Consider the following 23,904-nt stretch of genomic DNA (forward strand, 5'->3'; position numbering starts at 1 on the left):
TCTGTCTCTGGTCCCTCTCTCTAGACTGCTCCTTCTCTCAGCAGAGGGGTGAAGGGTACACTTGACAGAGGGAGAGGGAGGCTATGGAGAAACTTAGGATTACCTCTACACTGCTTACTACTTTCCATCATACTCTGGAGGGGAGCCTAAGTGAATTGGGCACCAGAGTATAAGGGCTTCGTGGCTTTGCTTTTAGTTGTAAAGGATTTCATCCTCCACTTAGCCTTATGTATCACCTGTTGGTAGGCATTAGAGACTTTAGTGACTAGAGGGCCCTGAATGTGGAGTGACCCATACTCCCTCCATCCTCAGATCTCCCCAGCCTGTGCAGTCAGGTGCTTCATCTGTAGATTGGAGTCTCGTCTAGTTCTGGACCTTGGCAGTGAGTAAACACAGAAGATAAAGGTCTGTATAGTATAGTGAACTTGATCCTCCTTACAGCTGTAGCCCTATATCACCTCTGCTTCAGGCATATGGTTCCCTGTTGTCAGGAAGCCAGGCCTCATCCGGAGAGATTCCACAATGTTTTGAGGGAAAGGAACAAGCCTCTGCCCTGCCCCAGCCCTCCCCTGCCACTACTCTTTTCCTCTCTTGCTACTACTGTCTGGCTCCAGGCAAAGAAAGAGATGGTGCTCCCCCTTTCTTTGGTGGAGGAGGTCTGGGTGAGCTACGCAGACCTTCCCCACTCTTAGCACTTTCTTAAGCTTTGGGGACAGAGACCTTCCTATCCTGATGTGGGAAAGGGGCAGGATTTAGGCATACAAGAAGTTTGAAAGCCCCAAGTACCAGTGTGAAGTAAGTCATTTGTATTCAGTTACCTCCATGCTCCTCAAAAGTCCTGCTTGGTGACCAACGTTACTGATAAGAGCACCTTTCCCAAGTGTTCTGTTTGTACATTTATAAGCATAATCCTTCTAGAACTATAGCCCTCATAAGATAATGATAATGGAGAGGACTTTAGCTGGATGCAGGCCAGTGGGTGTCCTTTGATCCCTGAAGAGGGATCAAAGTCCCTCTGGTCCCTCAGTACTCCATTTAATATGCCAGGAAAGAGGTGGGGGGAGCCCTCTTGTGGCAGTTGCTTAAACTTTCCAGCTGCTTTTGGTGGGACGGGGGACTTAACCTGGTAGATAAATGTTCGGCATCCAGCTCTTAGAACAAATAGCAGCCTAATCTGTCTATAATGTAAATAGGTCTTCAGTCATAGTTTGGCAGAACACTTGGGCCCAGGATCTACTTCAGAATAATTTGGGCAAGGGAGTTTCTGACAGGAGCCTGGAAAGGCCATTGGAAGGCCTTGGATTGATCTGGGTAGGATGGAGGACAGACCTGCTCCCTTCATTCCAGAGTTTAGGGACAGTGATGGGGAAAATGAGTGTGGTATGTAGGAGTTTCCAGACTAGAGATACAAGGTCTGAAGGCTCTGAGGAGTCACTGTACCACTTCCAGTCCAAGTGCCTAGATTGGTCAGAGCAGAACATTGACAGGTATCTACTTGGTACCTTTTATGTTTCCAGACGTGTGCTAAGAAGGAAGTCAAACCACTGTCCTGTTGGAGAAACTTGGAAATCCTTGTCTGGGATGCTCTGATATCCTTTGGGATACCCATAGTGCAGCACATGGGGTAGTGAGAGTTGTGTAAGGGATACCCCTTTGCTGCTGAATTGTGTAACTGTGTAGGGGATACCCCTTTGCTGCTGCTTGGTGCACAGAATGGTGTCTTTGGGCAGGCAGGCATACTACTAAGAACGCTGCTTTTCCAGTTCTGAAGGGCATGGAGAGAGGAGGGCCAAAGTCCAGCCCTCTACTTTCCAACCTGGTAACTGGAGGGATAGAGTATTTTGCTGGCACACTGGGGAGTGATAGGATCCAGAGGCCTTCCTTCCTCTACAGATTTTTCAATCTAATTGGGTTTCCTGGCCGTGGTTGCTGGGATTAGGTAAGAATGACCCCCAAGTTCCTGAGCAAAGGGAAGAGGAGGTTAACTCTGAGGAAATCCAAACTTTGGAAAAGGGAGCAATGCAGTGGCTGAAGGTCTGGAAGTGAGGAACTTGGGTCAGGACCGTTCACCATCACGGCTTGAAGGTGAGTGTCTGCTTGTGTGTGTCACTTTGGCCATGAGCTGCAGAAGGGGGTATCTGGGCTCTAGGTTAGGAACAAATCTGGTGGAATAGAGGATAACATTCCAGCCAGAATTCTGGCTATCTAGACCTAGAGCTGACCGGTGTTACCCATGCACCCTTCCTCCTATCACCCTTCCTCCTAACCAGACACGTTGAAAGCTGTCTCTGAGGAGGTCCAGTCAGTCACTCTGGGCCAGGCAGAAGGTTTGAGAATGAACTTGTCCACTGTCCCCACCCCCCAACTTCCACCCCTTCATCACTCGTTGTCCTAGGAGAGAATTGAATACAAGGCCTTATAAGGGTTAGAGGGGTTACCTTAGGGTGCTGAGCCACAGGGACTTAGATGTTAGCTTCTTTCTGAGTTCTGAATATAGGAAAGAGAGGTGCTCTTTATTTTTTTTAAGGTTTTTTATTTATTTATTCATAGAGACACAGAGAGAGAGAAAGAGAGGCAGAGACACAGGCAGAGGGAGAAGCAGGCACCACGCAGAGAGCCTGATGTGATGTGGGACCCAATCCAGGGTCTCCAGGATCATGCCCTGGGCTGAAGGCGGCGCTAAACCTCTGCGCCACCAGGGCTGCCCGAGAGGTGCTCTTTAGGTAGTAGGTAAGAGATCAGTTTTTGCCTATGCCAGATCTTCTATTGATGGGATGATACCTCCCCAGCTAGAACAGCCTTGAAGGAAGTGGGGGAGGGGAGCACTGCTTTGGTTTTCGATGAGTGTATAACCACACCTAAAAAGAAAACATTTTGTCATCCTAGATATACATGCCCTTGAAAATATGGCATTAGATTTTGAATCCAGATTTATATATGCTGACTCAGAGGCTTTTTGTTTATTAACAGTCTGTTAAAAATAAACATATTAAAAATATTTAAAAAGCAGTGCCCTGCTTACTGTCTGGCACATAATAGGCACTGAGCCTTGATAAATGAATAAACATCATTGTCCTTAACCAAACCGGATCCTGTGGGTACCCCATGAGTCCAGGGGGCCATGGTAGTTTCTTCTACTTGCTGACAGAGACACCTGTGAAGGTGGAGGCCTTTCCAGGAGTGGCCCTCTGATTTCTTTTTTTTTTTTTTTAAGATTTTATTTATTTATTCATTAGAGACACAGAGAGAGGCAGAGACACAGGCAGAGAGAGAAGCAGGCTCCATGCAGGGAGCCCGACGTGGGACTCCATCCCAAATCTCCAGGATCACGCCCTGGACTGAAGGTGGCGCTAAACCACTGAGCCACCGGGGTTGCCCGGCCCTCTGATTTCAAAGTTGTGACTCCAGTCAGGATTGTGCCCGCTTCCCTACCTTTCCCAGAACCATCTCACCTTTCTCTGTCCTTCAGGTTCCTAACTTTGATCCAAGGAGAAAGCTCCTTCCTTCCTGTTCCTTTCTGGGTCCAGGTGGGCTTGTGCTGCCCTCTGTGGGTGATAGTGTTGTCTTAGTTTTGCCCCATTCCCACTATTCTCCCCCGCCAAACTCCACCCCCACTCCCCTTTCCCATTCTGATCCCCGACAAAGCTTCAGACCTGGACTGGGCAGTAGCCTTCCACCTTCATGCCACTGTTCCGATCAGCGCACGCATCAGCGCAGTGTACACTGTCATTGCTTTGCTCAGATACCCTCAGTGGGTTCCCCCCCTTCGTTTGACATTCAAGCTCTCCACAACCAGCTTTTGCTTCCCTCTCTAACTACCTCTCTCTACTCCTCTGCCTGAATCCATTATTTTAGCCAAACCAGTCCACTCATTTTTCCCAAATATCCAGCCTGCTGCCTTTATCCTCTTTCTCCATTTTTTAAAAATACCACTTTAAGATCTACAAGGCTGCCGATGACCTCTCTAATCACAAGGACTCTTGTTTTTTGTTTTTGTTTTTGTTATTTTCTCCCTGGCTGGCTCCTTTCATTTCATTAGCACAAGTCATCCAACACCTCCCACACATTCCCTTGTATGTTATATGTTGTATTCATTCATTTAATATTTCATTTTAAAATTTATTTTTGTAACCAAAGTAATTTTCATTGCAAAATATCCAAAAATACATAAATATGCAGAGCAACATGTGGAACCTGTTCCCCTCTACTTTTCTCAGTCCCATTCCCAAAGTAACGACTCTTGGCTATTTGGTGTGCCTCCTTCTGTTAGTTTCTTTCCTAATTATGAATACCTCCACATATTTGGGAAGAGGTTAAAATATAAATGTACTCATTTCACATCTATTATTCTTGCTTTTTTTTAACATAAGGATATATATATTTGTCTTGGATATTTTCCAAGTTAGTATAGTTATATATATTTTTTACAGATGTATTTTTATTTTAGAGAGAAGCAGGAAGGGCAAAGAGAGAATCTCAAGCAGACTCCATGCTGAGCACAGAGCCTGACTCAGAGTTTGATCTCACAACTCAAGATTGTGACCCGAGTTGAAACCAAGAGTTGAATCCTTTACCAACTGTGCACCCCAATATAGTTATTTTTAATTATATTGAAAGCATTGCATAGCATAATATTCAACATGAAACATATTTGTCTCAAATCTGCTATATGGGGCATATTGTGCAGCTAGTACCTAGGGAACTCCAGGCATGATCATAACCTTGTCCTTGCCATCAGTCAGCTGGCTCTGCAGAGATCAGGAGAAGTGGGGCATACACAAATAATTGCAACACAAGGGAAAATATAATAGTGGCCCCCAGTGTATGCTGGAAGTTCAGAAATAAGAGAAGTGACTTCTAATTAAGGGAATCAGGACTTTACAGAGGAAGTGATATTTAAGCTTGGTTTGGAGGAAGCTTGACAGGTGAAGGAAGAGCATGAGCCAGGGCACAGAGATGGAAACACATGATGCAGGTTCATCTGATGCCAGATCAGTCTATGATGAGCAGGAAGGAGATTTGGTTCAATTCATAAATGTTTATTGACCCATCTATGTATCAAACACCATACTAAGCAATGAAAATATAGAAATGAGAAAGATGAGGTTGCTGTCATTAAAAGGCTTTCAGTTTAATAGAATAAAAGCCAAGTTTGGAAAGGCAGATTAGGACCAGATGGTGAAAGCTTTCAGCTGGCATGTCATTCATGGAGTCTGAATTTTATTCACTGGGCAATGTGGGGCTGTAGGCTCCATGATGGAAGTTGAGCAGATAGCAGCAGTGTACAGAATGGGCTAAAACAGGGAGAGCCTGGAGATGAGGGGCTTAGAGTGCTCTTTCTCTACTTTAAAAAAAAAATTGATTTCTACCTCAGAAAGTGTCTGGTGGTCAGCAGGGCTTAGATGACTTTTTGCTTCACGGCCTTCACACATAGTTTCATCCTCATGGCCACCTCATGGTCTGATGTGGCTGCTAGAGTGTAATTCATCTCATCTACATTCCAGGCAGTAGAAAGAAGGAAGGGAAGGAGCCTGGGGAGAAGAGTGAGCACACAATGACACATTTCTAAGCTGAATTAATTCCCTTTAAGGAGCCTTGCTGGAAGACCGGACAATATTTCCAATACTCCTGTTTATGTTTTACTGGCCTGAACTTAGTCACATGGACTTACCCAGCTTTAAGGAAGACTTGGAAACGTAGTTTTGTGTTTCTTATTTTTAAATTTGAGGTATAATTTGCATGCAGTGCTATGTGCAGATCTTCTCATATAGTTTGATAAGTTCTGACACATGCATACACCCATGTAACCCACATGGATATCAAGATATAGAGCATTCCGCCATCCCTAGAAACTCCCTCCTGCTGAGAGGACTTTTTCCTTAACTCCAAAGAGAGAGGTAATGAGGGCTTAGTTAGGGTAGTAGCCTTGGGAATGGAAAGAAAGCTTGGAGAGGTGGTGGAAGGAGAATCCAAAGGACACTGGTTAATGTGGGGGATGAGCAGAGAATCTAGGAGAATGCTAACAGCAGAACCACTAACTGAAACAAAATTGGGAGGGAAGTCTAGATTCTTACAGATGGGATGGATGAGAAAAAGGAGAGTACACATTGGGTGTATTGTTTTGAGGTGCCGGTCAAACATTCAAGTGGAGATACTCAGGCAGTTGTATCCAGAGTTGGGAGGGCATTCAGAGCTCAATGGTATCAAATACCAGAGAGATGCTAAAAAGGACAAGGGACCAAGAAATGACCCAAGAATTTGGTGACTGAGCTCACTGATGACTTTTGGAGGGAGCAGAATTCAGTTGCCATGGCCTGAGTGGCCAGTGAGGGTTTAAATCATGCAGAAGGGGACTGGTTGTATTGCCTGAAATAATTTAAAACCCCTTGGGATATCTGACTGGCTCAATCTGTGGAGCATGAAACTGGATTGGGGTTGTGAGATCAAGCCCCACATTGGGCAAAATAAATAAAAATAAAAACTAGATCCTTGCACATACATAAAAGGGTTATAGGTAGTTGCCCTTTTGACAAGCTTGCTGGTAAGGGGGGAGGGATACATTGGTGTCAGGAAAAGATCAGGGATTCCCCCATCCTTACAGAAAAACAGCTCCTGGCTCTTAGAAATTAGCTTTCCAAAGAACAGGGAGACAGGACAGCTCCCTGCCTCCTTTTGGACATATGACCTCCAGAAATTCAAGGTGAAGGGCTGGAGGTGGGAGAGAGATGCCATCTTTAAAACTGTGGGGTCTTGGGCAGCCCCCGGGGCTCAGCGGTTTAGCGCTGCCTTGGCCCAGGGCGTGATCCTGGAGACCCGGGATCGGGTCCCACGTCGGGCTCTCTGCATGGAGCCTGCCTCTCCCTCTGCCTGTGTCTCTGCCTCTCTCTGTTTCTCGAATAAATAAAATCTTAACAACAACAACAACTGTGGGGTCTTAAAACTGGGTGGGATGAGCCATCCGGACACTGCCAGGACAGGTGTGAAGAGACGATCTAAATAGGAAAGAGCAGAAAGCAAACAGCCTGGACTCGGGCAATCCTGAATGTTGTCTGTCGTCACCCGGCTAGGAGACCTTGGGCCGGTTACGTGACCCGAGCACCCAGCTCCTCATCTGTAAAATGGAAACAATTGCGCCTACCTGTCGGGTGGTTTTGAGGATCCCACACAAGTGACTGGCACACAGTAGGTAACCGTAGGTGGGTGCACTTAAGTGACGCAGCGCCTCGCTCTGGGGCGGACCGGCCAACAGCGGGGCTCAGAGGGCAGGGAGGGCTCCCGCGCCTCCTCCCTCCAGGAGGTGGGGACAGGGTGGAGGAAGGGCGGCTGGAGGAGGAGCTGGCGCGCCGCGGCCCGCCCCGTCCCGTCCAGTCCCGCCTGGGCGCCGAGGGCACCGCCGTCCCGGCCGCCGCCCGCGCAGCCCGAGCCGGCCCCCCGCGCAGTCATGAGCCCGCGCCCCTCGGCCCCCCGGCGCCGGCGGCTGCTGCTGCTGCTGCTGCTGCTGCTCGGCGGCGCGGTCGGCCGGGCCGAGGCGGAGTTTGAAACCGAAAGTCCCGTCCGGACCCTGCAAGTGGAGACCCTGGTGAGGAGCGAGCCCCGGGCTGCGGCCGCTGGGCCTCGGGAGGGAGCGGCGGGGGCCGGCGAACCCCGAGCGGGGCCGGGGCGGGGGCCGGGGTCCCCGGAGGCGCCTGCGTGACGCCGAGGTCCCGCCCCAGGTGCAGCCCCCCGAGCCCTGCGCGGAGCCCGCTGCTTTCGGAGACACGCTGCACATACACTACACGGTGAGGGGCCCGGGCGGGGCGGGCCGCGAGGGGGCGGCGCCCCGCGGGCACACGTCAGCCTTGGCGGGGACACGTGGCGGGGGGCGGGGCGGGGGCCCGGGTCGCGGAGCACGTGGCGGGGGGAGGGGCTGCCGCTGCTCCGCCGGTTCGGCCGCGGCCCGGCGGGGGCAGAGCTGGCCCGCTAGGTGCGCGTCCCGCTGCTCTCTCCCCACAGGGCAGCCTGGTGGACGGACGCATTATTGACACTTCCCTGACCAGGGACCCTCTGGTTATAGAACTTGGCCAGAAGCAGGTGATCCCAGGTGTGTGACCCGCGCCTCCCACTCTCTCTTCCCAGCCCAAGCCCCTAGCCTCTTCAGTCCCTAAGCCACCTTGGAAGTGCCCCCCCAGGCCTCCACCGGCCACCTCCTGAGGTTCGAACCCCACTTCTGACACTCCTTTTGCCCCACACCCCACTGGCAACCAAGGATCTGAGAAGTGGGGTGCTCAGTTGAGGGTCGTGGGGAGACTTTGATCCGCCTGTCCTGGGATTTGGGGAATGTAGGGAGCTTCCTGTTCAGTTGTATCTTCTTTCTCAAGGTCTGGAGCAGAGCCTTCTAGACATGTGTGTGGGGTGAGTATCTGGGCAGGGGTGGGCCTGGGTACCCCCTTTGCATGGCTGGAGGCTTACTTTGCTATCCTTGCTCCTAGAGGAGGGAGGAGAATGTTATGATAAAGGCTTGGCACTGAGCAGGTCCAGGTCATTGGGACCCCTAAGGGCATCCAAAACTGCTGGGCCCGTCTGGCTGTGGGTTTTGTTGGAGGCGTTGAGGCATGTACGGGGACAGAGGCCTTTCCTGGTCGTCCTGTCTGGTGCTCAGGTGGGAAAGTGCGTGTATTAGGGTGAATATGTGGGGAATGGGCTTCAGATGGACTGAGGCCACTGGCCCACCTGGTCCCACCTCTAGCTGTGATGTGCATTCCCTCCCTCAGAGAGAAGCGAAGGGCAATCATTCCTTCTCACTTGGCCTATGGAAAACGGGGATTTCCACCATCTATCCCAGGTAATCTGACTAGGACTCTCTGAGGCAATCAAAATACCCGGTCCCTAAGAGCTACCAGACACTACACACTTTGGAGCTTGAGAAAGTCCAAACCCAGTTTGCTGAAAAGGACAGGGGTGGCTGGAGCCTCCTGCATGGCTGCTTCTTTCCTCTTCAGCTCACCAACAGAGACTAGAGACATACAACCTGATAAGGCTACCTGGCTTGCCCTCTGGCAGAGAGTGGCTTTTGAGGGAGGAGACACCTGCTTGAACCACTTGGGTCTGTTGCCTATGCTACCCTCCTCAGAACTCTAGACTTTTCCTGCCTTTTCTCCACAACTCCAACCTGTGTCATTTGTGCAGTTGGCACGGCTTCTCACCACATCCCCACCCCTTCTTTCAGTCTCCACCAGGGAAGAGGCAATAAAAATAATCGCAGACAAGTAATTCACACCAAAGCCAAACAAAAAAACAACTGTTTATAGAGCCCACTCTATAACTCTATAACTTTAAAAGCTGTCAACAGGTCATTGGACAGATTTCCTAAGATGCATATCTCTTTGCTCTGGGTTATAACAAATGTTAGCTAAAATGTTTTGTACTTCAGAGCAATAGGATAAAAGATCTTATCTTAGTTCCAACTTAGAAGAAGAACCCGAAAGAGGGTCATGGGACTAAAGAAAAACTCTTTTTACCCAAAGCACTGTTATCTCCCCATTTCCAGTGTTTGCATTTCTCCGCTGACTCACTCCTGTTCATTCACCCGCTCCTTAAGCCACGTCCTTCTTCCTCTCCAGCTCTTATGTTGAAACATCTGTGTTTTCTAACAGTCACACTGCATATGCTCGTTAGTTGGTGTAGTTGGTGACATTTTAAATTGTCTAGGTTAAATCCAGTTAATTTCAGCCTTGCAAAGATTCTATCAATGTGGCTATTTGGATTGGATTTGAATTGCGTAGAAATTCTCTCACTTTTAAATGGAGAGCAGCCTGTATGTATCCACAGAAAGTTTCCCTGTCCTGTCAAAGACTTGCAGCTGAACGCAAGCCACACTTGTAGACATGGGGCAAACATAACTATTATCCATGGACTATGCTCATAACCTTTCTCTGCTTCTGTCTAAAGGAACTCAACACGCTTAAATCTAGCCAGCTTCACAGTTGTTGCTGTAGTGTGGCCTGCCCTCCTTTCATTTAGATTCTGAGCCCTGGATAAAATACAGAGATTCTAACTCTCCCCTCCTCTCTGCCTCCAGCGGATGCAGTGCTGCAGTTTGATGTGGAGCTGATTGCACTGATCCGAGCCAACTACTGGCAAAAGCTGGTGAAGGGCATTTTGCCTCTGGTAGGCATGGCCATGGTGCCAGCCCTGCTGGGCCTCATTGGGTATCACCTATACAAAAAGGCCAGCAGACCTAAAGTCTCCAAAAAGAAGCTCAAGGAAGAGAAACGAAACAAGAGCAAAAAAAAATAATAAATAATTTTTTTAAATGTCTTTGCATTCTTCACCTGATACTTTCTGAGGCTACTTCTGTAAGTGGGAATGAGGCAAAGGGCTGGGGAAAAAGGCATTCTGAGTTGGATGTTGCCTGACATTGGGGTGGTTGGAGGCTTTGGATCACCCCTTCCCCTGCCTCTTCTTGTCCTTATTGCCAAGGACCTGCTCTTGAATCTTCCCATAGGGACTCTTATGTCCTGAAGTTATGGGTTTTGATCTTCATAATGCCCAGACTCTAGGAAGCAGTGCTTCATTGAACAGTGAGCCTCCTGATAATTGCCTAGCCATTGTCTCCACTCTGGGGCCACTGTGTTCCTAGTATCTTCCAAGTAGACTGCCATATGGCAAACATAGAAGGAGCTCACGATCCTCATGGAAATTTTTAATAGTCCTCGGGTCTCTCAAGAAATTGGGGTTTGAAAAGATTCTCCTATCACAGGATGTGGGAGATCACATGGGCTGCTTCAATGATGTTGTAAGTGGTTGGAGGTGGTTTATCACCTGGCTGGGTGGTAGGTGTCGACAAAGGCTGGGGTAAGTTACTTCGATGGTTGATGATAAAGAGTGGGTTGAGCTGGCTCAGCACTTCGTCACTCACTGAGATGCCATCCAAGTACTGCTTCAGCATCTCCCGCAACTTCCCATTGATTTCTAACAACTGGGCATGTCTATATTGGAGGCTCAGCTGCTCCAGTTTCACTTTGTTGTACCTTTTCCAGAAATTCTCCATCCCTGTGTAGTTCACTATCACCTGGGAGTTGAGGTAAAGGGAGAAGGTATGTATTGAGGCTTAGCAAACGCAGCCCTGTTCCCCGTCTTCCCCAGCCTTGGGTGATAGACTCTGGGCCCTGGGAACTTTACCTTTGCGAGCTCCTCAGTAAGCTCCTCTGGGTAGATTTCTTCTATCTTCTCCTGCTCCTCAGGAGTCAATACTGATGAATAGAAAGGCAGCACTTTTTCTTCCTCTGTTTCAAATTTCCTACATATTTCAGCAAGTTTCAGGATCTTTTCACCCTATCAGAAGCAGGAAGAGACCTTTTATTAGGAAAGGGGGTACGGAGGGGAAATAGTGGAGTTGGTTCCCCTGCTTAAACCCAGGGAACCTATTCATCCAAATGTGAGATAAGAATAATGAATACATTTAACACAGAGTGCTTACTAGGCTCCAAGCACTAGTCCTAAGTATTTTACATTCTTAGCAAATTCATTATTAATTCATTTCATTTAAAATGTGAGAGAGGAGGGAACATGGAATGAAAAAGGTAGTCTGGGTATCCACGGAGGCGGGAAGCAGGAGAAAGGCCCTCTACCTCTCTCAAACCCCTTTCACATCGCAGGGAGCCAAGTTCCTTGGTTTTGTTTTGACTGCCTTCTCCCCTGTTACCTTATCAACGATCTTTCTCAGGGCCTTGAGGGCGGCATTACTTTCCACGGTGAGTTTGACTAAGTTTTCCTGCGATAGTTCCCGGGCCTGGGTCCTTTGGGCCTTAAGTTTTCGCAGTTGAGCAAGGATCAATTCCTTGTCCTTACGAATGTACTGGTTTTGGTCTTCACTCTCACGGCTGTGCACCAGAATCTTATTTTTTAAAATAATTATGGCGTCCTGGAGGAACAGAGTAGATTATTATTATTATTATAAAGATTTTAGGGCAGCCCCCATGGCACAGCGGTTTAGCGCCGCCTGCAGCCTGGGGTGTGATCCTGGAGACCCGGGATCGAGTCCCACATCGGGCTTCCTGCATGGAGCCTGCTTCTCCTTCTGCCTGTGTCTCTGCCTCTCTCTCTCTCTCTCTCTCTGTGTCTCTATGAATAAATAAAAAATCTTTAAAAAAAATAGAGGAAAAAAAAAGATTTGATTTTATTTATTCATGAGAGACAGAGAGGCAGAGACACAGGCAGAGGGAGAAGCAGGCTCCATGCAGGGAGCCCCATGTGGGACTCGATCCCGGGACTCCAGGATCACACCCTGGGCTGAAGGTGGTGCTAAACCGCTGAGCCACTCGGGCTGCCCGGGAACAGAGTAGATTAGAGGAAACATTTGACTGACTAGCTGCCAGTCTTCAGTGAGACAGGTAAAAGGACAATATGGGGACTGAAATCCAAGGATATTGTCTTTCCCCAGCCACTGACAGGGTCCAGTAGAAATTGGGAGAAGATGACCAAGAGATAATGGAACAGTTAAAGCAGAGTATTTCCAATTGGCTGGACTAACCTGTAGTCTCTGAATTTTTTTCATCTGTGCTTCAATCTCTTTGGAGCTCTTCTCATCTTTTACCTTCAGAGTCTCAAAGGCAATCTTTTGGTCTTCTGTGGCATCAGTGTAATTCTTGAGTGCTTCCTGGAACCTTCTCCACAGATCTACTATATTCTCCAGTTGCAGTCTGAGAAAATGCTTCTTTTCTAAATTCTAGGAAGTGGCCCCAAAATAGCCAGTGCTTAGAATTACTGTATTAGGACCCTTTTACTGCCTCTAGCAACCTCATGCTCTTGAACTGTTTACAACCTAGTACAGGGCAGAGGTCACCAATGAAAATATCTGCAAAGACCAGGTGGATAATGTAAGTGCTGTAAGCTAGAGGGAGCCTGTGGTAAACCAGAGAAGAAATGCTCCACAGGTGTTTGGGGTAGAGGGTTTTTTTTCTTTTTTTTTTCAAAAGAAGCTAAAATTTTGGATTTTTATGTGAAATCTCCCCATTTTAATTTTTATTTAAAAAACATTTTAAAAATTAATTAGGCTCCATGTGGGGCTTGAACTCATGACCCTGAGATCAGAGTTGCATGCTCTACAGACTGAGCCATCCAAGCACCACCCCTGAAATCTCCCAATTTTTAAATGTAAGAAGCTTATTTTAAAAACTTACTAAAAGGAAAAAATAAAAAAATTTTTTTAAATTAAAAAACATAAAAATTTACAAAAAGGACACCTGGGTGGCTCAGTGGTTGGGCATCTGCCTTTGGCTCAGGGTGTGATCCCAGAGTCCTGGGATCGAGTCCCACATTGGGCTCCTTGCACATAGCTTGCTTCTCCTCCCTGTGCCTCTCTCTGTGTCTCATGAATAAATAAATAAAATCTTTAAAAAATAAAAATAAATAAAATTTTACAGAACACTGTGGAGAAAAAAAGAAAAAGAGCCCCATGCCCAAACCTAGGTCTGCAGGAAAGCTAAGTTTGTAGCCTCCAGGATGGTGGAAATCACTCTGGGCTAAGGACAGACCTGGATTCTCCTGGTTCTACCCCAAAGCAGCAGCATAACTTTGGCAGGTCATTTTACTCCTTTGGGCCTTAGTTTCTTCATCTACAAATCACAGGGGTGAAGCCAAATGAGCTCCGTGGTGCCTTTTAACTCTAAAATGCATTTTCTTGGCATTTCAGAATGGTTCTTTCCCGACCAGTTTCTACAAAATTACAAAATGCATTAGGGGCATAGGCATTTTCTTGGTTGTGCTCATTAGGTGTCTCTAGGACCTCCAGCGGCCTTGACCATTTTTCTCTCCCTCTCTCCCAGCTCTTGCCCAGCTACTCTCCCTTCATACCTTGTTTTTGAGATCATCCCACATGCTCTGGAACTCCAGCTTACTTTCATACTCAGAATCTATATAGTTCTGCTCCATGGCCATGAAGACATCTTGTAGGTAGTGAATCTCTTTTTCATGTTGGTCAATGATTGTCTTCCTGTGGGAGATAAGACACTGTCCCTGCTCTGAGGGATAAAGTGTACGGACCAACAATGACAACTCCAAGCAGTGCATAATAACAAATGATATGAGTGGTACAGACTCCAAGGTACTGAAGGATCAGAGAGAGAGCATAGACTCTATTCTTTTTAGGGTCAGAAAGAGGGAATAAGATTAATAGGTATTGCATTCACATGTACAAAAGGCTGAAAAGTGCAAAAGGTTTCAGTAAGAAGTCTCCCTCTCCTCCCTGTCCCCTGGCAGATGGGTTAGATTTTGAGACCTGAAGGTAGGTGGTGAGGGTGTTACAGACAGAGAGCTGGCGTGGGCACAGGGAGGCTAAAGCCACAAGCTTCAGCCTGCATTAATTTAGAAGAAACTCTGGATGTTCTCTGCTGGGGGTCATGTCATGAACAAGGTGGGATGCTCCAGGTTGCTGGCCACCTGTTCAGAGGTAGCTCCTTGACACGGGCTCTGGGTACTCGCCTGGACTCAATCCCTCATCTCCTCTTAGGCCCCCATACCTTTCTGTCTCAAACTCTTTGGTTAAGGCTTCCAGCTCTGTGTTGTAACTTTCCTCTAGGAGGTTGAGGCGGCATCTCTGCAGGGCTAAGAGCTGGTCAATGCTGTGCAGGTGGCTGCGCAGGGCATGGGCGTACTGCTCCTCTGCTTCTGACAGGTCCCTGGCTAAAGACTGGGTAGGAAACAGAGAGTTACCATTTTGGCTGAATGGCATCAGTGTGAGAAAATACAGACGTGTTCAGCTGGATGGCATGAAAGGCATTTTCCCCTAGTTCCTGATGCCAGCTCTTTGGCTCCAGGAGTGCTGGTTCTCCCACTCATGACTGGAAAGTAAGAGTGGCATCAGAGAACCCCATGTAGCCAGGCAGGATCCTATGGACAACAGACATTTACACTGATGAGGCTGCCACTAAAAGGAATCGGGGATTCTTGGGGAAATGGCTGCTCCAAGTCTAAGGCAGAAAATAAACAAGTAGAACCTAGGGTATCTTGTACTAGATGGCAAAGCAGCTATGAAGGACCAATAGGGTCATGCCAAAAGAACTCAGGAACCAAGAAAAGTGTCTCACTGTGGCAGATTATACCTTCCAAAGAGGGGCATAACCATATCTGCTGTCCTACAATCTTCTGCAATGTGACTCTTGATCTCAGCGTTGTGAGTTTGAACCCCACATTGTTTTGGAGATAACTTGAAAATAAAATCTTTTAAAAAAAAGTGAATGAAACAAAAAGGATTTAGTGAATGCCTACATGATCCAGGGACCTTGAGCCACTCACTGTAAACTACCACAACCTCTAGGCAGAGCTAGCTTTTACCTTGTATGTTTGGTATGAAACAGGATCTTTGGAAATAGGTGCTGATAATGGAAACCTCTTCATTCACTCAGCCAATGTTTACTAAACCTGTCATGTCCCAGCACTGTGCTGACTGCCAAGGATCCAGGGATGAAAAGACATGCTCATTGCCCCCAAAGGAGTTTGCAGTCCTGGATGCCTGGCTGGCTCAGTGGTTGAACATCTGTCTTTGGCTCAGGGCGTGATCCCGGAGTCCCGGAATCGAGTCCCACTTCAGGCTCCCTGCATGGAGCCTGCTTCTCCCTCTGCCTATGTCTCTGCTTCTCTCTCTCTCTCTCTCTCTCTCTCTCTGGCTCTCATGAATAAATAAATAAAATCTTAAAAAAAAAAAGGAGCTTGCAGTCTTGCAGTAGGAAAGGAGTTATATAAACAGAAAATTACAGTATAACATGGAAATTGCTATGAGATTAATGATTTACCAGTGACAATAGGATATGAAAGACTGAGTGCCTCTCTCTGCCTAAGAGCACTGGGAAAAGCTTCACAGGACAGATGTCATTTGTAGCACTCCTGAAGCAGTGAGAGTTTGCCAAGAAGACTGAAGAGATGGGGAAAAGAGAATTCCAGATAGAGGGAACAGCATATGCAAAAACACAGGTAAGAAACAAGGCTGGCTGCGTGAACCATCTTGACCATCTTTGACCGTCTTTCCCTGGGGTTTGCTTTTTTTTTTCCCGTGGAAGAAGGGAGCCACTAAAATTTAAGCAGTGAAATAACAGGATCAGCTTTTTGTTTCTTTTTTTTTTTTTTTTTCAGCTTTTTGTTTCAAAAAGATAATCCTGGCAGTTGTATTGACGGTCATCTCAAGGTAGCTGGGCATGAAGGCTGGAAGACAGGAGACTCTTGGAGCAGTCCATATGAGAAAAGATGCCCAGGTCTCAGCTGCAGCAGGACAGTGGGGAAGGAGAGCAGGGTATGGCTTTGAGAAACACATAGGCAGAAGATTTATACAAAGCTTAGTAACAGAAGGCAAGGATGGAGGCAAAACCTAGGAAAATTCCCAGATTTCTGTGTTGGGTGGTTTGGTGAATGGCACTGGCCACCTGATTTTAGTATTTGTGCTGCTGAAGCGAGCACTGGCCACCCGAATACAGAGTAAGGAAGACCAGAGTGTGGAAGAATTGGTTTGGGTCTGACCTGGGAAGGGGGAACTCCTGAGTTTGGTTGGGGGGACAATGCAACAGCCAGGAACAGATATCTAGGAATCTTAAATAGAATGACATGGAACTCATGAAAGAAATCCAGGCTGGTATTTTTTTTTTTTATAAAAGACTCTTTTTAAAAAAACTTTTTATTTATTTACGATAGTCACAGAGAGACAGAGAGGCAGAGACATAGGCAGAGGGAGAAGCAGACTCCATGCACCGGGAGCCTGACGTGGGATTCGATTCCGGGTCTCCAGGATTGTGCCCTGGGCCAAAGGCAGGCGCTAAACCGCTGCGCCACCAGGGATCCCAAATCCAGGCTGGTATTATAGACCTGGACGTCATTAATATAAAACTGGTATTTAAAGTCAGGACAATGAGGGGCTCCTGGGTGGCTCAGTCAGTTGAGCAGCTGACTCTTGGTTTCAGCTGGGGTCGTGATCTCAGGGTCATGGGATTGAGCCCTCCATCGGGCTCTATTGGGCTCCATCGGAGCAGGAGGCTGCTTGAGATTCTCTCCCTCTCTTCCCAATTCATGCTCGCTTGCTCTAAATAAATAAATAAAATCTTAAAAAAAAAAAAAAAAAAGTCAAGGGCACCTGAGTGGCTCAGTGGTTGAGCATCTGCCTTTGGCTCAGGTTGTGAATCAAGTTCCCGGAGTCCTGGAATCAAGTCCCGCATCAGGCTCCCCTTGGAGAGCCTGCTTCTCCCTCTGCCTGTGTCTCTGCCTCTCTCTCTCTTTCTGTGTCTCTCATGAAAAAATAAATAAAAGAGAGAGAGAATCTTAAGCCGGCTCTATGCAGGGAGCCTGATGTGGGACTCGATCCCAGGACTCTAGGATCATGCCCTGTGCCGAAGGCAGGCACTAAACCACTGAGCTACCAGGGATCCTCAAATAAAAATCTTTAAAAAAGTAAAGTCAGGGTAGTGAGCACGATTGTTTAGGCCCTCACCACCTGGTTAAAGGGTGAGATGGCCAGATTCAGAAACGTTGCAAATGCTAAAGTTCAGGTGATGGAAAGAAGAAGATAAATTCACCAAGGGGATTGGATATATATCCCAGAGGCAGGAGAAAAGCCAGGAAAGAATGGTGTCATGGAAACCAAAGGGGAGTTTCAAGGAAGGGATGACCAAGAATGTTAGGGCCCCAGGGGCACTGGGTGGCTCAGTTGGCTGAGCATCTGACTTCCGTTTGGGTCGATCTTGGGGTCCTGGAATTGGTTCCCACATCACACTCTGTACTCAGCAGGGAGTCTGCTTGGTCCTCTCCCTCTGCCCCTCTCTGCCTTTGTGTTCTCTCTCTCTCTCTCTCTCTCTCTCAAATAAATAAATAAAATCTTTAAAAAATGCCAGTGCCACATAGCAGTCGGGTTAGATGAAGACTAAATAATGAAAAGTATCCATGATTCGGGCCTGGTAGTCTTTACCAGAACAACTTCCTAGGGAAGAGTGGAAATCAGATGTGGGATACAGGATAAATAGGAAGTGAAGAAGTGGAGATAGCAAGTGAAGACCACTAACATTTGCACATTTAATACATTTCAGTTGTTCAGGAGCGCCCCTGAAGGTGCTTAATTAGCAGTGTGTGATTTACCTAAGGCACCGACTGTAATCATTAGCTACAAAGCTGGAAGCTGATTGGTCAGGGTGAGCCTGACCACTGCTCAGCATCCCTAAATGAACACTGCGGGTTCTCTTCTCGGCAAGTGTTTGATAACTGCCAATAAGGGTGTGCAGAAGTCACTTAAAAAGCCATAAGACAGGGCAGCCCCAGTGGCGAAGCGGTTTAGCGCCGCCTGCAGCCCGGGGCCTGGTCCTGGAGACCTAGGATCATGTCCCACATGGGGCTCCCTGCATGGAGCCTGCTTCTCCCTCCTCCAGTGTCTCTGCCTCTCTCTCTTTGTCTATCATAAATAAATAAATAAATAAATCTTAAAAAAAATAAATCATTCTTTCAAAAAAATAAAATAAAAATGACTTGTTAAAAAAAAAAAAGCCATAAGACAGGGGATCCCTGGGTTGCTCAGCAGTTTAGGGCCAAGGCCCAGGGCGCGATCCTGGAGTCCCGGGATTGAGTCCCACATCAAGCTCCCGGCATGGAGCCTGCTTCTCCCTCCTCCTGTGTCTCTGCCTCTCTGTCTCTGTCTATGATAAATAAATAAATAAATCTTTTTAAAAAAAGCCATAAGACATAACTGGTAGGGTGAGGAATTCTACTGTATAGTGGTTTTCACAAATCTGGGGACTCTTAATATGTATCACTTGACACTTGGCCATCTACTGAATTTTTCCTCCCATGAGTTAGGCTGTAGAGGAGAGATGTGAATTTTCAAGAGGGGGCATGCCAGGCTGACAATGTATATTCTGCTGTTACTATGGGATTTCTGCTGTTGTTTTATGATAGAAAAGACTAAGGGGGAGTCAGTAAACAGAGGTTGAAAGGAGGATAAAAGAAGGGATATAGCAAAATACCTTAGAAAAAAAAGTGGTGTGGACTCAATCTCCCAAGAGCATAAGGATGGCTGATTGAGTGGGTTAGAGATCCAGAACTGCTCTTACCCATGGAGACCTGACTCATCCAAGGCCACTGAACTTGAACCAAAGGGGCCAACCGGAGTTTGGTTAAATAAAGCACTGGAGTCGGAATCAAGAAACTCATGCTCTGGTTCCAGCTCTCTTGCTGACTGGCTGTGTGACGTTGGGCAAGCCAGTACCTTCTCTGGAACTGAGTTCTCTCACATTGCAATGAAGACGTGAGACTAAGTTCAGGTCATTGGGTGATGTCTGCTGTGCCTTACAACTCTAATATTGTGTAGTGCTGGTTTCAAGCAGTAGATGACCAAGGAAAATGGTTACACTGAGGCGGGGGAGAGGGAGAACAGCCCAGTAGTCCATTTTTCATTTCAGTGAAAACTGGTATTACTAATGCCTGCTTCATTACAGCCTGCATCTTGTAAGGGCTTTAAGATTAAAAAATTCTGGGTGCCTGGGTGGCTCAGTTGGTTAAGTGTCTGCCTCTTGATTTTGGCTCAGGTCATGGTCTCAGGGTTGTGAGATCAAGTCCCACCAGGTTCCACCCCACTCTGGGCATGGAGCCTGCTTAAGTTTCTCTCTCTCCCTTTCCTTCTGCCCCTCCCTCCCTCTCTAAAAAAAAAAAAAAAGAAAAGGCAGCCAGGTTCAAGTGTTTCCTTGGCAGGAGTGCGTACCTTGATGACACTGTCTTTGCAGTCCACCACTCGTTCAAATGTTTGGCTGAGGATCTCGATGTCCTTGTGAAGCTCTCTGGTCTTGACTTCTCTAAGGACCGTTCTCCACTGTGTGTTAATCTTGTTAAGGTTCAGAACACTGTTGTGCTCCTCCTTGGCCAGCTTGTCCTGTGTGAAGGAATAAATACACCCCAGGAGGTCAGGGCCTCCTAAAGCCTTGTTATGGTAAAAGAAACAAGATCACACGTTGCCACTGACCCCTTACCCTTTGTCTTTTCAGAAAGACCAAAGTTCCCGATGACTAACACTCAGGGAGTTCCTGTTCTTGTTTTTTGGGAGGGTCTGAAGTGAGACAGGAACAGCCTGATGGCACTTCAGGGAGGGCAGGGGTGAATTTCCTTCAGGTGAAGACATCAGAGCAGGATGTTGTTTGTAATGACCTGTCTCCAGGGAGTGTACCAGAATTTCAGAGAGCTTGGACAGCTGACAACACCTGCTATCCCCTCTGGGGCTCAGTTGGGACCCTCAACCTCTAGACCACTTGCCCCCCTACGTGCTTCACAAAGACCTGCCTCCTCCCCCAAACAATCTTGCCAGAAATCTAAGCATACTTGGGTCTCAAGATTTCCGGAGGAGGGGAGGCCAGCGTGGAAACAGGCTGCCACAATGAGAGGGTCAAGGCGACAGGACCAGTGCAGGGAGTGGGGTGGGGTTGGGCAGAGAGTAATGCAGAAAGCCATCACCTTCAAGAACTGGCTCAGGAGCCTCTCTTTCTTCTTGGCCATCTCCTCCTCTGCCAGCATCTTCTGCTGAAACAGAAGGAGCTGCTCCTCGTCGGACAGGGGCATCTTGGCCTTTTTCCCTTTCTTAGGCATAGCTGAGTGGGGGGGTGGATCTAGGCGCGGATGCTCGGTCGGCTTTGGCCAGCTTTAGAGCCAGTAAGAGGAAAACAACCCCAGCCCAGAAAAGGGCCTCCTGGAAGTGCCTCTGGATGGCAGTGGGACCTTAGATCCTTGTCCTCGCACGACAGAGAGCGCCTGAGATAGCGACGAGGCTGGGGTCTGGAGCCAAAAGACGCGTCTACGTCTCCTAGCAACGGGGATGTCGCTAAGCTAGCGCTGTGGCCGGCTGGGAGGAGAGACCCTGGCTTGGGGCGCCCTCTGCTGCCCGGAGGACCGCACTCAGTTTTGGAGAGAGCGTGGGGTTTTTGTTTGTTTTTTAAGGGTTTTATTTATTTATTCACGAGAGACACAGAAAGAAAGAGAGAGACACAGACAGAGGGAGAAGCAGGCTCCATGCAGGAAGCCCGATGCGGGACTCGATCCCAGGACTCTGGGATCGTACCCTGGGCCCAAGGCAGGCACTCAACCGCTGAGCCACCCAGGGATCCCAAGAGCATGGTTTCACCTCTCAAAAGCCTCCTCCCTGAACATTTTTAAGCCTTCTTGGGGGATTTGTTTTTCACAGAACGTCCATATTTTAGCATACAGATAATAAGAAGTTTTGGAGAGAATGTGAAGAAATGGGACCCCTTACACATTGCTGGTGGGAAGGTAAAATGGTGCGGCCTCTTTGGAAAACAGTTTGGCAGTTTCTTAAAATGTCGAACATAATGTACTGTGTGAGCCATCAATTTCACCCTTACCTGTCAATCTAAGAAATATGAAAACGAATGCCCATGCTGGGCATAAAGTCTGCTTAAGATTCTCTCCCTCTCTCTCTCCCCCCCCAACACTGTCTCTTATATATACATAAATAAATAAATAAATAAATAAATAAATAAATAAATAAATAAATAAATAAAATTGATTTATGTTGGACAACTTAATCTGGTTTTAAAATCACTTAATTGTATACTTGAAAGGGGTGAATTATATGATATGCAAAATGTGCCACCATAATGTTGTTTTAAATGTGAGATATAATGCTTGTACTAGGGTTCTCCAGAGAAACAAAACCCTGTTGGGTTATGTACACACATCTGATATTTCAGTCTGAGTCCAAAGGCCAGAAAAGATCAGTGTTCTAGCTCAGCAGTCAAGCAGAAAGAATTCGCTCTTGCTCAGCCTTTTTTCCCCTATTGAGGCCTTTAACTAATTGGTTGAAACCCAGCCACAGTAGAGAGGGCAATCTTTATTCAGTGTATGGATTCAAATGTTAATTTCATCCAGAAATATCTTCAAGACATACCCAGAACAATATTTGACCAAATGTCTGGACCCTTGTGGCTCAGTCAAGTTAACACATAAAATTAAGCATCACAAGTCTACCTCTTCTCAATTCACATCTTCTTAAACCATATTTAATCTCTAAATAAAGACAATAACAAGATATAATACTTAAATACTATGATATAAAGTCATAGGATACTAAGGATGATAAGGAAATAAGAGGAAAGAAAACAAAGATATTTTTATATACACACATATTCATAGCAAAAGAAGGAGGAACTGCTATGACAATTATAGTTCTGTGATTACAGAAATTACATTCTGGGAGTGCCTGAGTGGCTCAATTGGTTAAGTATCTGCCTTTGGCTCAGGTCATGATCCCGGACTTTTGGGATTGGACTCTTGGGATTGGACTCTTGGGATCAAGCTCAGAGGGGAATCTGCTTCTCCCTCTGACTCTCTCCACTCTGGTGCTCTTTTTCTCTCACTCTCTCTCTCAAATAAATAAGATCTTTATTTTTTTTTAAGATTTATTTATTCATGAGAGACAGAGAGAGAGAGAGAGAGAGAGGCAGAGATACAGGCAGAGGGAGAAGCAGGCTCCATGCAGGGAGCCCGACGTGGGACTCGATCCCAGGTCTCTAGGATCAGGCCCTGGGCCAAAGGCAGGCGCTAAACCGCTGAGCCACCCAGGGATCCCCAATTAAGATCTTTTTAAAAAAAGAAATTACATTTCTGTAACTGGTCACGTAGTTGTAGCTGACAACTTATAACTACCTTCTTCCACTATCCATTCTGTATTCTTTGCCTTCAGCAAGCACCTCTGCTGGTCATTGTTCTCAGACCCATTCCTAAAGGAGCTGGGCCATTAGTAATATTAAGAGACAATGTGAGGGATCTCCTATATCCCAGACATTCTTTTTTTTTGAGATTTTATTTATTTATTCATGAGAGACACACAGAGAGAAGTAGAGACACAGGCAGAGGGAGAAGCAAGCTCCACCCAGGGAGTCTGACGTGGGACTCGTCCCAGGACTCAATCTCAGGACTCCAGGATCACGCCCTGGGCTGAAGGTGGTGCTAAACCTCTGAGCCACCCGGGGATCCCCTATCCCAGACATTCTTTTCCTTACCTCCACTGTGGAGCAGTAGTCCAATTTCCCCTTGGTAGTCAGGATCAGTCCCAGCCAGCACAGTGACTCACTTTGCTTGTTGACTCAGAGGCATGAGGAGCCCTAAGTGGCTAGGTAACAGTCTTAACTTCCGGTTCAATGGACTCATTGTGTCACCTGGTGGAAGTATTCCTCCTTTGGAGCTAAGACCTCTAGGCCGGCAGAGCATAAGGTTATAGGGACACAGGCAAAAAAAAATTCTGTTAGTGGATCACTAGGGATAATAGTTATTGGTCCCATCCACTCCCCCGTTGATTCCTAGACCTATGAATCCTGACTATCAGAAAAATAGTACCATATATTGGACTCTGATCCAGAGCACTTACAGCCTTCTGGATAATTGCCCCAGCTCTACGGGGCATAGCAACCTAGCTGGTACTATAACTGAGTCTTCCACTATTCTTCAAACCAGCTGTTTCAGGATGGTAGGGACATGATAAGAACAGAGAAGCCCATGAGCATGGGCCCACTGCCACACTTCGTTTGCTATGAAGTGACTTCCTTGATCAAAAGCAATGCTGAAAAAAAAAAAAAAAAGCAATGCTGTATGGAATACGATGAGAGTGGATAAAGCATTCTGTAAGTCTGTGAATGGTAGTTTTGGTAAGCAGCATTATAGGCAGAGAAGGCAAATCTGTATCCAGAGTAAATATCTATTCTGGTAAGAACACAACCTCCACTGTTGCAGTGGTTCAGTGCGATCAACCTGTTCAGCCAAGGGAATGACACTGCATCAGAGGCCCAGTGTTGATCTCTGCTGCTGGCCGACCAAGCGCTCAGTGATTGCCATAGCCAGGTCAGCCTTGGTGAGGGAAAGTCTGTGTTGCTGAGCTTATGCATACCCTCCATCCTTGCCACC

General features: G+C 47.1%; 2 protein-coding genes and 1 long non-coding RNA gene across 3 annotated transcripts; 1 reads left to right on the forward strand and 2 right to left on the reverse strand.

Moving 5' to 3' along the window:
* Positions 1 to 2,512: 2,512 nt before the first annotated feature.
* On the reverse strand, positions 2,513 to 7,365 carry LOC140617155 (uncharacterized). The gene is made up of 4 exons (XR_012017374.1): positions 7,139 to 7,365; positions 5,370 to 5,531; positions 3,453 to 3,545; positions 2,513 to 2,858 (listed from the first exon to the last, which is right to left on the reverse strand). It is a non-coding gene; the product is annotated as an uncharacterized lncRNA (long non-coding RNA).
* A 37-nt stretch (positions 7,366 to 7,402) lies between these two features.
* FKBP11 (FKBP prolyl isomerase 11) lies at positions 7,403 to 10,296 on the forward strand. The gene is made up of 6 exons (XM_072798087.1): positions 7,403 to 7,579; positions 7,713 to 7,778; positions 7,993 to 8,080; positions 8,358 to 8,391; positions 8,751 to 8,821; positions 10,058 to 10,296. The coding sequence occupies exons 1-6, from the start codon at positions 7,442 to 7,444 to the stop codon at positions 10,273 to 10,275; spliced, it is 615 nt and encodes a 204-aa protein (XP_072654188.1). The 5' UTR covers positions 7,403 to 7,441; the 3' UTR covers positions 10,276 to 10,296.
* CCDC65 (coiled-coil domain containing 65) lies at positions 9,261 to 20,792 on the reverse strand. Its single transcript, XM_072798081.1, has 8 exons — positions 20,446 to 20,792; positions 19,703 to 19,870; positions 14,499 to 14,668; positions 13,834 to 13,972; positions 12,512 to 12,706; positions 11,684 to 11,902; positions 11,161 to 11,313; positions 9,261 to 11,050 (listed from the first exon to the last, which is right to left on the reverse strand). Exons 1-8 carry the CDS (start codon positions 20,575 to 20,577, stop codon positions 10,733 to 10,735), a joined length of 1,494 nt encoding a protein of 497 aa, XP_072654182.1. The 5' UTR covers positions 20,578 to 20,792; the 3' UTR covers positions 9,261 to 10,732.
* Positions 20,793 to 23,904: the final 3,112 nt, after the last annotated feature.

This window comes from Canis lupus, chromosome 25 (genome assembly GCF_048164855.1).
Source record: "Canis lupus baileyi chromosome 25, mCanLup2.hap1, whole genome shotgun sequence".
NCBI classification, from domain to species: domain Eukaryota; kingdom Metazoa; phylum Chordata; class Mammalia; order Carnivora; family Canidae; genus Canis; species Canis lupus.

Coding starts and splice junctions, on each gene's coding strand:
- FKBP11 (XM_072798087.1), top strand. CDS start 7,442: ATGAGCCCGCGCCCCTCGGCCCCCCGGCGCCGGCGGCTGCTGCTGCTG. Junction 7,779..7,992: donor CGCTGCACATACACTACACG/GTGAGGGGCCCG, acceptor CTCTCCCCACAG/GGCAGCCTGGTGGACGGACG. Junction 8,822..10,057: donor ATTTCCACCATCTATCCCAG/GTAATCTGACTA, acceptor CTCTGCCTCCAG/CGGATGCAGTGCTGCAGTTT.
- CCDC65 (XM_072798081.1), bottom strand. CDS start 20,577: ATGCCTAAGAAAGGGAAAAAGGCCAAGATGCCCCTGTCCGACGAGGAG. Junction 12,707..13,833: donor GGGATGATCTCAAAAACAAG/GTATGAAGGGAG, acceptor GCCACTTCCTAG/AATTTAGAAAAGAAGCATTT. Junction 11,051..11,160: donor TTACTGAGGAGCTCGCAAAG/GTAAAGTTCCCA, acceptor CTCAACTCCCAG/GTGATAGTGAACTACACAGG.